This window comes from Epinephelus fuscoguttatus, linkage group LG19 (genome assembly GCF_011397635.1).
Source record: "Epinephelus fuscoguttatus linkage group LG19, E.fuscoguttatus.final_Chr_v1".
Taxonomy (NCBI): Eukaryota; Metazoa; Chordata; class Actinopteri; order Perciformes; family Serranidae; genus Epinephelus; species Epinephelus fuscoguttatus.
The window spans coordinates 7,658,753-7,671,147 of record NC_064770.1 but is presented as its reverse complement, the minus strand read 5'-3'; the positions used below and the strand labels follow the sequence as shown (position 1 = coordinate 7,671,147).

At 41.5% G+C, this 12,395-nt stretch overlaps 1 protein-coding gene and 1 pseudogene across 1 annotated transcript; both read left to right on the top strand.

Annotated features, from left to right (window-relative positions):
- Nucleotides 1–334: 334 nt before the first annotated feature.
- Nucleotides 335–2,763, top strand: LOC125879533 (keratin, type I cytoskeletal 13-like; annotated as a pseudogene).
- A 2,960-nt stretch (nucleotides 2,764–5,723) lies between these two features.
- LOC125879623 (keratin, type I cytoskeletal 50 kDa-like) lies at nucleotides 5,724–10,555 on the top strand. The gene is made up of 7 exons (XM_049561585.1): nucleotides 5,724–6,131; nucleotides 7,611–7,693; nucleotides 7,836–7,992; nucleotides 8,067–8,228; nucleotides 8,558–8,683; nucleotides 9,242–9,456; nucleotides 10,481–10,555. Exons 1-7 carry the CDS (start codon nucleotides 5,724–5,726, stop codon nucleotides 10,497–10,499), a joined length of 1,170 nt encoding a protein of 389 aa, XP_049417542.1. The 3' UTR covers nucleotides 10,500–10,555.
- Nucleotides 10,556–12,395: the final 1,840 nt, after the last annotated feature.

Below are 12,395 nucleotides of genomic sequence, written 5' to 3'. Positions count from 1 at the left end.
GAGCAAAAGGAGAATTTTCTCAATCCATAAAGAAATATTTCAACTTCAGACTCTCCTGCTCTCTTTGAATCTCTCTGTGGACAGAGCTGTGGGCTGTGAAACATTTGAGGTCTGACTGGATGCCTGATCCTCAGGGCTTTGTGTGGACTGACAGGACCGCACCGTCAGGTACAAACAGCTGTCAGGCTCCTCTGAGATGTCACCCTGGAGCCGCTAGAAGAGTTGAAATAGACTTTTCTTCAGATGGAGACCCACCGGACCTGCTGGACCTCACCTGTTCAGCTCAGACCGGTTTGCTCTCCGGGCCTCAGGGCCACAATGTGACATAGCTGGCATGTTTGGCATCCCAACCTGACCCACTACCACACCCCCAGCCTGATTTTGAGGCATAAGAGGAGCTGCTGTCCCAGCACCTCTTCACTCTCCGCTCAGAGCCAACGACCAGCCGACCAGCAGCCATGACCTCCTTCTCCAGCCGCAGCAGCTACATGTCTTCCCCCATGAGGAGCTCCATCGTGATGGTCCCCTCTGTGTCCCAACGGGTCAGCAGCATAGGGGCTGGCAGTGTGTACGGAGGAGCTGGAGGGTCTGGAGTCCGTATCTCCAAGGCCTCCTTTGTTTCCTCTGCTGGTGCTGGCAGTGGCTTTAACTTGGCTGACGCAGTCGACATGACTGTGAGCGAGAAAGCCACCATGCAGAACCTCAACGACCGTCTGGCCACATACCTGGAGAAGGTGCGCAGTCTGGAGAAGGCCAATGCTGAACTGGAGCTGAAGATCAGACAGTTTCTGGAGAACAGAACCTTGCCAGACGCTCACAACTTCACCAGCTTCAACGTCCGCATCAAAGACCTGCAGGACCAGGTGAGAACAGAAACTTAATAAGCCTTTGTTTTTGAATATTTTGATTGGAGGTATTTGAATTTAAAGTTTTATGATTTTAAATGTAACTCAAGCTTATTTAAGGTTTATAAGGTTTATGAATTCTTTAGTTCTTTAGGAAATCTGACTATTAATGTTTTAAGTTTAACCTTTTCAACTTTTCAGATTGAATTTGCTGCTCGTGGTAACGCTAACCTCATCCTTGCTGTGGACAACGCCAAGCTGGCCACCGACGACTTCAGAGTCAAGTGAGTGTGAGACGTTGTGTCTTTTAACATCATATCACATGGTGAGAATGCAACATAAAGTAATTTGATTCAATCTGTGTTTTTGTGAGCCCCTTCTTCCCAGTCATTTCGACAATCAGGTGAGTTTCTTGAACTCTGCCTTGTGTTTTTTTCAGGTATGATAATGAGCTGGCAATGCGTCAGTCAGTGGAGGCTGACATCACCGGGCTGAAGAGGGTCATGCAAGAGCTGACCCTGAGTCGGGCTGACCTGGAGAAGCAGTTGGAGGGTCTGAGAGAAGAGCTGATCCATATGAAGAAGAACCACGAGGAGGTATGACCACTGAGACCAGACAAAAAAAGAAACAGAAATAAAAGGATAAAATAACAGAAGTTTAACCAGTGTCTTCCTGCAGGATCTGCTGGCTCTGCGGGCCCAGATGGGAGGTAAGGTGAACGTGGAGGTGGATGCGGCTCCTCAACAAGACCTGTCTGCTGTCATGGCTGAAATCAGAGACCACTACGAGACCGTTGCCAACAAGAATCGTAGAGACCTGGAGTCATGGTTCCAAGCCAAGGTGAGACCACAAAGTCCTATTTCGTAGTCTGAATGTGATCACTGCTGCCCCCTACTGTCCAAAACCGGCTCCATCTCAAGTCATACTACAACCACTTTTTGTTTTTTTCAGCTTTATAAGTTTTACTTTTGAAGTTTTCATAGCTTTTTTTTTTGGTCTTTAAGTTACGCTCTTCTGGGATGTTTAGCAGCTCAATAACATAATTAGCACTTGTGCTCCACAGACAGCTGACCTGAACAAAGACGTGGCTTCTAGCGCTGAGTACTTGCAGACGTCAAAGTCCGAGATCGGGGAGATCAGAAGAACTCTTCAGACTCTGGAGATCAAACTGCAGGCTCAGATCAGCAAGGTAAGAAAACTAATCCTTTCAACCTCATTAAGTCATCTGTTGCTCTCTCTCTGACCTGACTGTCCTCCCTCTTCCTCCTGAACAGAAAGGAGCTCTGGAGGCAAGTCTCGCTGAGACCAGGACCCGCTACGCCAACATGCTGGCAGGTTACCAGAGGCAGGTGGAGGCTCTGGAGGAGCAGCTGGCCCAGCTGAGATCTGACCTGGAGAACCAGAAGATCATGTACGCTGACCTGTTGGACATCAAGACCAGACTGGAGCTGGAGATCGCCCAGTACAGGAGGCTGCTGGATGGAGAGAGGTGCGTGCAGGGAAACGTTCAGTGAATTTAGAACATTTTCTCTGCCATTAACTCTTTCACACATGTTGCGTTAAGTGTCCCATACAACACATCTTTGATTAGCATGTTAGCATGCAAACATTATCCTACCATAGAATTAACATTAAACCTACAGCTGAGGCCGATTGATTCGTTGTGAACACCACTAACTGCTCAGGTATTTGGTCATTAAACAAGGTACTGTATAACAATATAAAAATCACAATTTCAGTCTCATCAAGCAGAAAAAAAAGAGTAAATATGAAAATAGTCTAAATAAACTGAATTATTTATTTTCTGTCCTGCAGCATCGGCACCACCATCAGTGCCCCCACGCTGGTGTCTCCTGCACAGGAAGAGAGCTCCTCTGAAAAGAAGATCATCATCATCAGAACCAGCAGCAGCACTTAGACCAGAATAAAACCAGAAACAGATGTTGTAAACTGAGTCATACATTCTTCAGTAAAAATTAAGTCTGACATGGTTTATTTGGTTCATGTATTTTTATTTCACACTTACAGATCAGCTGCTGCCTTGACTGCATTAAAGTGAATCATCTTTGATATTGACTGATAAGGAAACAGTTCAAATATTTGTATTTATTTTCTTTAATCACACAATTTTTTATTGCTAAAGTACATTTTGATCAGTTGTTGGGCTTCATCAGGAAAATCAGTTCCAAAGGCAGCCGTGAATAACAACATTAACAACAAGCAGCAGAGTTGTGTACCACAAAGCATTATTGGTGGTTTAACGAGGTACGTTAAAGCAAGACAAAGATAGCTCAGAGGCTGAAAAATGAAGCCAGTGCAGAAGTGCCAAAAACTGCAGTTCATCAAATGGCCACTTGAGGCGTGAACAAAGTAAATCCCCAAAGACTCACAATGGCCAACTTTATAGCATAACTAAACACATTTACAGCCCTTTGCGTTTTTTTAAGCCCAAAGTTACGTTGATTGGCATGCTGAAGTTTGGGGACTCCTGGTTGAAATTTTGTGTACTATGAAGTTTTGATGTGTTTGTTTTGTTCACTGAGTTTCATGCAGATCGGTCAAACTTCCTAGGAAGAGATCGATTTTAAGCGTTTTTTTAAAAAATTCAAAATGGCGCAAAATCTATATAACCTGAAGTTATGGGTTCTTGAGGAGGAGGCATGAGGAGAGGCATCTCTGTGCAAAGTTTGATGTCTCTACGACATACAAGGCATGAGATATGCCCATTAAAATTTGCAATTTCAATCGGTTGCTATAGCGCCCCCCTTTAACCAACTGATGTAATATTGCTTCATTCGCATCCTCCCATGACCGTCTACCACTGTGCCAAATTTCACATGGATTGACCAAGTCAGTGAGGAGAAAAACGTGGAACAGACACACAGACAGACAGACAGACAGACACACACACACACACACACACACACACACACACACACACACACAGTTTTCGTTATTATATAGTAAGATATATAAGAAGATAGCAAAGTGTGTTCAGGTTGCTGTTTCTTCAGTTCATAATGTAATTAAAAAATGGCAGTTAACAGGAACTGTGCAGGTCAAATTGCGGTCTAGAAGACCAAGAAAACTCATATTTCATATGATTGGTAGAAAAGCAAATCAAAACCCCCATCTGACTGCAAAAGACCTACAGGAAGATTTATCAGAGTCTGGAGTGGTGATGTTCACCTTTGCAGTGACGCCTGTACAAATAAGATCAGATACTGTGCCTGTGTCACAACCCTTACAGGGCTGATAGGAGCTTCTTGCTGTTCCCATACAACCCAGTGCTGCTCAGGCTGTGTGACAAGCCTGTAGAGACAGTGGCTCACCCTGCACTCAAAGCCTTCCACTCCAGTCCTGAGGTCTTTGTACATGAGCAAGAGCAAGAGGATTCTTTGAAAATTCCTGTGCTGATAGACTCAAGCCTGACATCTTTGGGGAAACTAGACATGTCCAAAATCAGCCCTCCAGGTCAGCACTGATAGCCTTGCTGAAGTCTATGTCCTTCTGGCTGCAGTTAAAGACCTTCTCAAGACTCTTTGTTGGTTTTTCCACTTGGGCCTGGTACAGAGCTGGTTGCCCTGCTTGCAACCTCCATCACTATACACAGGCTTAATCAGACTGAAGTCTGCTGCTGGCTCTGGTGGTGGTTATTTTTTTTTGGAGGGGTTTTAAGTTTTGTTGAGACAGCCAACAGAAAGAGAGCCTGGCTCTGTCAAACTTGCTTCACAGCACACCCCTCAGGCGTCCACGCTTAAAGCAACACTTACCTTTCTGGAAATTTTACACTTTTCTTTGTTTAGGTTAAAATGCTATTAATAAGCTGATGGCACACTAAAATGTAAGTGAACTCCACCAGAAATAAAAACTCATATTTATACCATTCTCATATGGTTCTAAGAAAACGACCAGACATTGCAAGAATGCAATGATTGGTCGGAGTTTTCTCCTGTCCTGTCTGTCCTTCCCTCGGCGGTGCTGTGATGTGAAGAGGATCTTCCAGTTCTGCTCTCAGGATGTGGAGTTTTTGACTGTGAAATGTCGACCCTTTTCATCTTACTATTGCACTATATATTCTATCTTATATGTTGATATTTTTAAATGTCTTGTTTCTTTTTGCTTGGGGTATGCTAAATGTCATTTCGTTTTTGTGCTGCGCGTAAAAATGATAAATAAAGAAATTCAGTTTAGTTCATAACGTTATATATGACAACACAGCATCCAGTTGCTAATGGCTAACATTAGCCTACTGTAGTGTAACCTCTGAAACATTAACGTTATCTTACATTATCGTTAACGCTACTATCTAACGTTAGCACTGTAACCTTATTCTAAAACCCATCAGTCATCACTGACTCCAGTTGAGTTTTAAAACTCCAGGGTTGCGATTGACTGTCTTGGTTGTAACGTTACACTCCCTCTCCTCTCTCTCCATGTATCTAACGTTTCCTTGCCAAAGCCTACATCTATCATAGACATAATGAGGACATAATGGAGGAAGGGGGAGTAGAGCGTTGGAGGGAGGTGGAGTTGCAGGGGGACAACAACATTTCTACAACATAAAATTATGCTTTGTGTATTTTTTCAGACATTTCGTTTAAGTTTGTTATAAGCACTAGATGATTTTATGTCCCCTGCCCCGATGGACAGGGAGCAGAGATGGTGTTGGTTTTCACTCCACCTCACCTGCTGCACCTCACCTGCTCAGCTAAAAGCTGTTTGCTTTTTGCTGTTTGCACTTCAGGAGATCCCTCCGGCATGTTTGGCATCCCACCTTTGGGGTGATGGGGGGTGGAGGGTTCAGGCATAAAAGGAGTCCACATCCCAGCAGCTCTTCACTCTGCTCAGAGCCAACAAACTAGCTGACCCTCAGCCATGACCTCCTTCTCCAGCCGCAGCAGCTTCATGTCTTCCCCCATGAGGAGCTCCACCATGATGGGCCCCTCCATCTCATCGTCCTCCCGCCGGGTCAGCAGCATGGGGGCTGGCAGTGTGTATGGAGGAGCTGGAGGGTCTGGAGTCCGTATCTCCAAGGCCTCCTTCTCCTCCTCTGCTGGTGGAGCCTTTAACCTGGCCGATGCCACCAATGTGTCCATCAGCGAGAAGGCCACCATGCAGAACCTCAATGACCGCCTCGCCACCTACCTGGACAAGGTGCGCAGCCTGGAGAGTGCCAACGCTGAACTGGAGCTGAAGATCAGACAGTACCTGGAGAGCAGAGCCATGCCTGAGGCTAACAACTTCTCCAGCTACAGCGTCCGCATCCAAGACCTGCAGGACCAGGTGAGAACAGAAAGACAGAAAATGTACAGTTAAGCAGAGAGGAGCAGATTATACAGACTGACTTCTTTGGTTGTATGGTTCTGCTCAACCCTGACTTTAGCCTCTCAGGCAGCACATCCTTACAGGTAGACCTCAACATGTCTTAAGTTAAATGTAAAGGGGGTTTGAATTTAGTTTACACTCTACATTAACAGACACAGTACACATGTTGGCTTCCAAGATAACATTTAATCCACTGAATAAGATAATAAATGTTAACTGAATAAATTCAATGTGACATTTTGTGATTTTTTTTTTTTTAAGAAATTGCACAATTTGTATGGTGGCTGGTTGAGATTTGTCAGTTTGATCATGACATAGATTAAAAATATTAAACATTTGACTGTGTTGATAAATAAATAAATAAAAAATATTTAGTACTCTGACAAACCTGACAGAGTAGATAAGTATAACATATATGTTAGACTATAATTCAATTTATTTACAGTGCTTTTGGGGCTAACAGTGCAAAAGTCATTTTTTTATTCAATCCTAAAATCTTATTTCTTAAAACAAGTGAAAATAAACTGCCGTTTAACCTATAAGAAGCACAAATGAACTTCAGTTAACCTAATTTATATATATATTTTTTAAATTGAGTCTACTTCTGTAATTTGCCCTTTTCTGTTTTTGTTAGACTATTGACTCACTTTTCTAAAAATGGGCTAATAGAAGTTCATTTGTAGCAGACACTTGGTGGGAATAAACTTAACTATAGAAAATAAGACTTTCACAGTCAGACACATATTACTTATAGACATTTTTTCAGGTTTTACAAACAAACCATAAAGAAATGTTGAGTTTGTAGAAAAGGACAAACAGGTGAACATGTGTGAACATCAGGCAGCTGAACGAGTGTCAAGTAAATATGTACATGTTTGTTCAGCTTTCCTCAGGAAATGTGTGTTCAGAATATGGGCAGTAAAGGATGTTTGGATTGCAAAACATATTCATCACTTAAGGGGGATCAACAAGTGACATCACTTGAGTCTGATGTAACCAGTGAGGCAAAGCTGACTAAGTTTTGTGTACAACAAAAAACAACTACCTTTACATTTGATAAGTGTTTGGTTTATAAAGTATTAGTTTAAGTCATAAAGGCTGCATTTTTTCAGGTACTTTAAATTGCATAACTTCTTGGGTTTTTAGATGAATAAGTTAAGTAACCTTTTTTCAGAATTTACTTGTTAATTGGTTTTTGAGTGTTAGAGTTTTTATTTTTTCGGGCTTTTAAAGCTTTAAGTTAAATTTTTGTTGTATTTTTGAGTTAAATAATGAGTTCTTGGTTGTTTTTTTAAGTTTTTAAATTTTGGGGGTTTCAGAGTTTAAAGACTTGACTTTGTTTTATATCTTTAAAAAAAAGAAGCTGAATTAAATCCACTGAAATGTTTTGGCCAAACTGCCATTGTTCACAGAGTTTCTCTCCTTCTTCCCTCTCAGATCAAACTCGCTGCTCGTGAAAATGCCGCCTTCATCCTTGCTATTGACAATGCCAAGCTGGCCACTGACGACTTCAAAGTCAAGTGAGTGTGAGACTTTGTTTCTTTTCATGCTCAGACCACACCACAAAATAATTTGATTTGATTTGTTTCTTTGTAAGCATGTTCTTTCCACTCATTCAAACATTCAGGTGAGTTTCTTGAAGTCATTCTAATGGTTTTGCAGGTATGAGAATGAGCTGGCCTTGCGTCAAACAGTGGATGCCGACATTGCTGGGCTGAAGAGAGCTCTGCAAGAGCTGACCCTGAGCCGGAGGGACCTGGAGATACAGGTGGAGGGTCTGAAAGAAGAGCTGATCCATCTGAAGAAGAATCACGAAGAGGTATGACCACTGAAACCAGACAGAAAAAGAAATTAAGATACAATGACAAAAGTTTAACTGGTGTCTTCCTGCAGGATCTGCTGGCTCTGCGGGCCCAGATGGGAGGTCAGGTGAATGTGGAGGTGGATGCCGCTCCCCAAGAGGACCTGTCTGCTGTCATGGCTGGAATCAGAGACCACTACGAGACTGTCGCCAACAAGAATCGCAGAGACCTGGAGGCCTGGTTCCAGGCCAAGGTGAGACCACTAAGTCCTTTTTTGTGCTCTGCTTGTGATCACTGCTGCCCCCTACTGTCCATAACCTGCTCCAACTCAAGTTAAATGATTTTTTTTAGTTGTATGGTTTTTTTTTTAAGTTTTGCATTTTTTTTAAATCTTTATTACCTTCTTATTTTCAATTGTTTCCTATTTAGTTTTTAAGTTTTCACTTTTTTCACAAAACTTTTGTTTTGTTTTATTAATGCTGCTGTTCCGAAATGTTTAGCAAATAACTCCATCGTGCTGTTGTCTGCTATCTCATATTCTCATATTTGATCAATAACATCATTAATACTTGTTTTTTACAGACAGCTGACCTGAACAAAGAGGTGGCTGCGAACACTGAGACCCTGCAGACGTCCAAGACTGAGATTGGAGAAATCAGACGAACTCTTCAGACTCTGGAGATTAAACTGCAGGCTCAGATCAGCAAGGTGACAAAACACAAAATTATGCAGATTAATGACATCGGTAGATTTATCCACCTTTTTCTGTCATCTTCAATTATTTTGATAAGTGAGTTGAAAGTGAAGTGTGCCAGCTCTGAAAGCATGGGGGTTATGTTTATCTTATTTTATGGTGCCTGTGAGAAGAGGGATGGGTGAAGGTAGGATTTGATGATAGTAGTACGGTATCTTGACCCTGGTTTATAACTCTGAACCCAAATTTTTGAAGAGGGGCAAAAAACAATGTCCAAAATGAAAGTTGAGCTGGCATCAGGTTGCACCATCAATGTCGTCTCAACATGCAGTCTTCACTTTTCAAATACTTCAAAACTTCAAATTATTCAAGCTTCATGTCCTGACATGTTTTGTGAATAACTGTCTTGCATCAATGCTTAGGTTGACATCAGACCTTGGCATACTAAATATTCGAGAATTCTTGTGCAAATAACTCTTTGATGTAAAATAATCAACACACACACACACACACACACACACACACACACACACACAGCTGACCTGACTGTCCGCCCTCTCCCTCCTGAACAGAAAGGAGCTCTGGAAGTGACTCTCGCTGAGACCAGGAGCCGCTACGCCAACATGCTGGCAAGTTACCAGAAGCAGGTGGAGGCTCTGGAGGAGCAGCTGGCCCAGCTAAGATCCGACCTGGAGAACCAGAGGGGCATGTATGCTGACCTGTTGGACATCAAGAACAGATTGGAGTTGGAAATTGCAGAGTACAGGAGGCTGCTGGATGGAGAGAGGTGAGTGGAGGGAAAGCATTTACAACAAAATAAGTACAGAGTCTTAAAGGGGAACTAATGTTGTTTTTCAACCTGGGCCCTATTTTCCGATCTACTTTTGTCTAAATGAGTAATAGGATGTTCAATATTTGACATTTCTCCAGTATGAAGCTAGGGCTGACCTGCCTGCAGCCCGTGGGCACGCGCTATATTAAATAATAGGGCACTCAGACAGCGTCAAACAACGTCAAATACGTCCACTAAAAGTGCATTTTTTCCACACAGATAGGCTCGGATTGTTAGTATAATTAAACGACAACATAACGGAAAGGAGAAATGAACATCTGTGTTTACCTTTAGCTGGATTTGGACATGTTCCTCTGACTGTTGCTGCTCCCTCTCTCTTCTCGTCCACTCTTCAATTTCAATGAGCTCCACCTCCGTGTACATCCATGTACTCCGTGTTCAAATAAATATGGGCGGTCATCAAATTCAAATGGTTCATACAGATCCAGGTAGTCAAAATCGAGCACGAACGTACGCAGACGCAGAGCTCATTGAAATTGAAGAGCGGACGATATATTGATATAGTGAACATCCTATCACTCATTTAGACAAAAGTAGATGGGAAAATAGGGCCCAGGTTGAAAAAAACATTAGTTCCCCTTTAAGTCAGGCAAGCAGCTCTCCGATACTATACTTGACCTTAGCTAATGTTAACATGCTAACATTATCTAATTAGCAGTAAACATAAAGTACAACTGAGGCTGATTGGAATGCCATTAGTTCCGCAAGTATTTGGTCATACACCAAAGTTTTAGACGTATTATAATGCCCCCTCTTCCTGAGGGGAACATGACTGTCTAAGCCTCATTTCATCAATCACAATCCATCCAATAGTTGTATTAAAGACACATACAGTATGTAGACAGTTTGAGAGATACATTCTACTTTTTGAATGTCACTTATGTATTTTATATTGGGAATAACAATGATCACTATGGTTGTGTGGTTATGTCTTACCCGTCTCTTGTTTTTGCAACAGCACCACCACCAATGTGTGACCACTGTGAACAAAATAGACCCCTGGAAATGTGATCAGCAGCAGCAGTTAGACCAGAATAAGGCCAGAATCTGATGCTGTCAACTGTAAACAGGGTCTGTCTGTGGAGCTTCAATAAAAATGAAGTCTGAGATTGTTTCTATAGTTCATGTGTTTTTATTTTACACTGACAGATCAGCTGCTATACCTTTCCTTCATTATTCTCTATTAAGATCAGGCACACTGCATCATTAACGTAATCTTTTGAATCCGTTCTTAAAACTTCCTTAAATAGGAAAAGAGCTATACATTTAATATGATGTTTGGTTTTATTATTCCTCCATGGCCTTTAATTCTACTTTTTAAAACTTTTCTCTATTCCCTATGGAGTATTATGGAGTAATTTATGACCACTGTGTTCTTTACATTTTATTTAATTGTTATATTATTGCTGTTTTGTTTTAATCTGCTGTTTTTCTGAAAAGTACTTTAAAACCTTGTTAAGCAAAGTGCTTTAAAAATAAATTATATTATTATAAAGTTGAACACAAAATATTCCCATAACTTTCCCATAACACGGGGCTGTACCACAAAGCCAGTTCAATATAGCCAGGCTCTCTTTGCCTGACCTAGCTCAAAAAACCCAAAAGCCTCAGTCAGACATAACAGTTACCACAAAGGTGGTTATCATCTCAGGTGTTCTTCTTCAGGCTCTGTGTATGTTAATTTCCACCTTGTAAGAATATTTAAAAACTGTAACAGTAGAAAGCAACACTTTTGCCTTAATTAAGGCAATAGAGGAACGATGACAGAAAATTACTTATTGTGTGAATTCACAAGTTTACACAGCCTATTTTTTACACATCATTTATACATCTGTCATGTATTTCTAATATGACAGATGCACATTCTACAGCTAACTTGATGCAGCAGATTTAAACGCTATAGTAAAAATCTACATTTAGTTCTGACACTGTCCCATAATGAGGGATACGTGCAAATCACTTTATTTTTTTGACAAATCAAAATGACATGAATTTACTGATTGAATATTATCTGTGACAAATACCTTTCATGGTCAGTGTGGGCAAATGGCCCAGAAAACACTACAAACAAACTCAGTAGTTCAGTAAGACCAAGAACAACCTTGCTAAATAAAACAAAACAATTTCTTGCTCATATTTTCTGCATCACTGACATACTGTAGGTTCCTGTGTAGAAAAAAATACAGTAGGTACTATTGTAACTGCACGCCCTTGTTTAGTGGCATTTATGTAACATTATGGCTCAACAGGTTGGAAAAAGTGCATTTATACCACATCCCTTCATCTGAGTGTCTTTATCCCTGAAATATTCACATTAATTACAGAGTAACGACGCTCAAAGGAGCTTTTTAGCTGATTTTAAGCTGAAACTTGAACCAAAAACTGGTCCTGACCAGGTCAGGTTTGCAGCAGAAGTTACCATGGCGATCAAGCCAAGTTAAAAGAGAGCCACCTTGGTAAAACGGAAAACTCTGGCTGTAGACTGAACATACCTTGCTAACCTACTACTCTTGCTTTGTGGTACAACCCTGAGAATGTTGGCCAACTCAAAGCCAATTGCACAAGTTACCATGAAGTGTTGCATATACCAAGGTGATGCACTGTCCCTACCATCAATCAATCAATCAATCAATCAATCAATCAATCAATCAATCAATCAATCAATCAATTTTATTTATAAAGCCCAATATCACAAATCACAATTTGCCTCACAGGGCTTTACAGCATACAACATCCCTCTGTCCTTATGACCCTCACAGTGGATAAGGAAAAACTCCCCAAAAAAAACCCTTTAACGGGGAAAAAAAACGGTAGAAACCTCAGGAAGAGCAACTGAGGAGGGATCCCTCTTCCAGGACGGACAGACGTGCAAT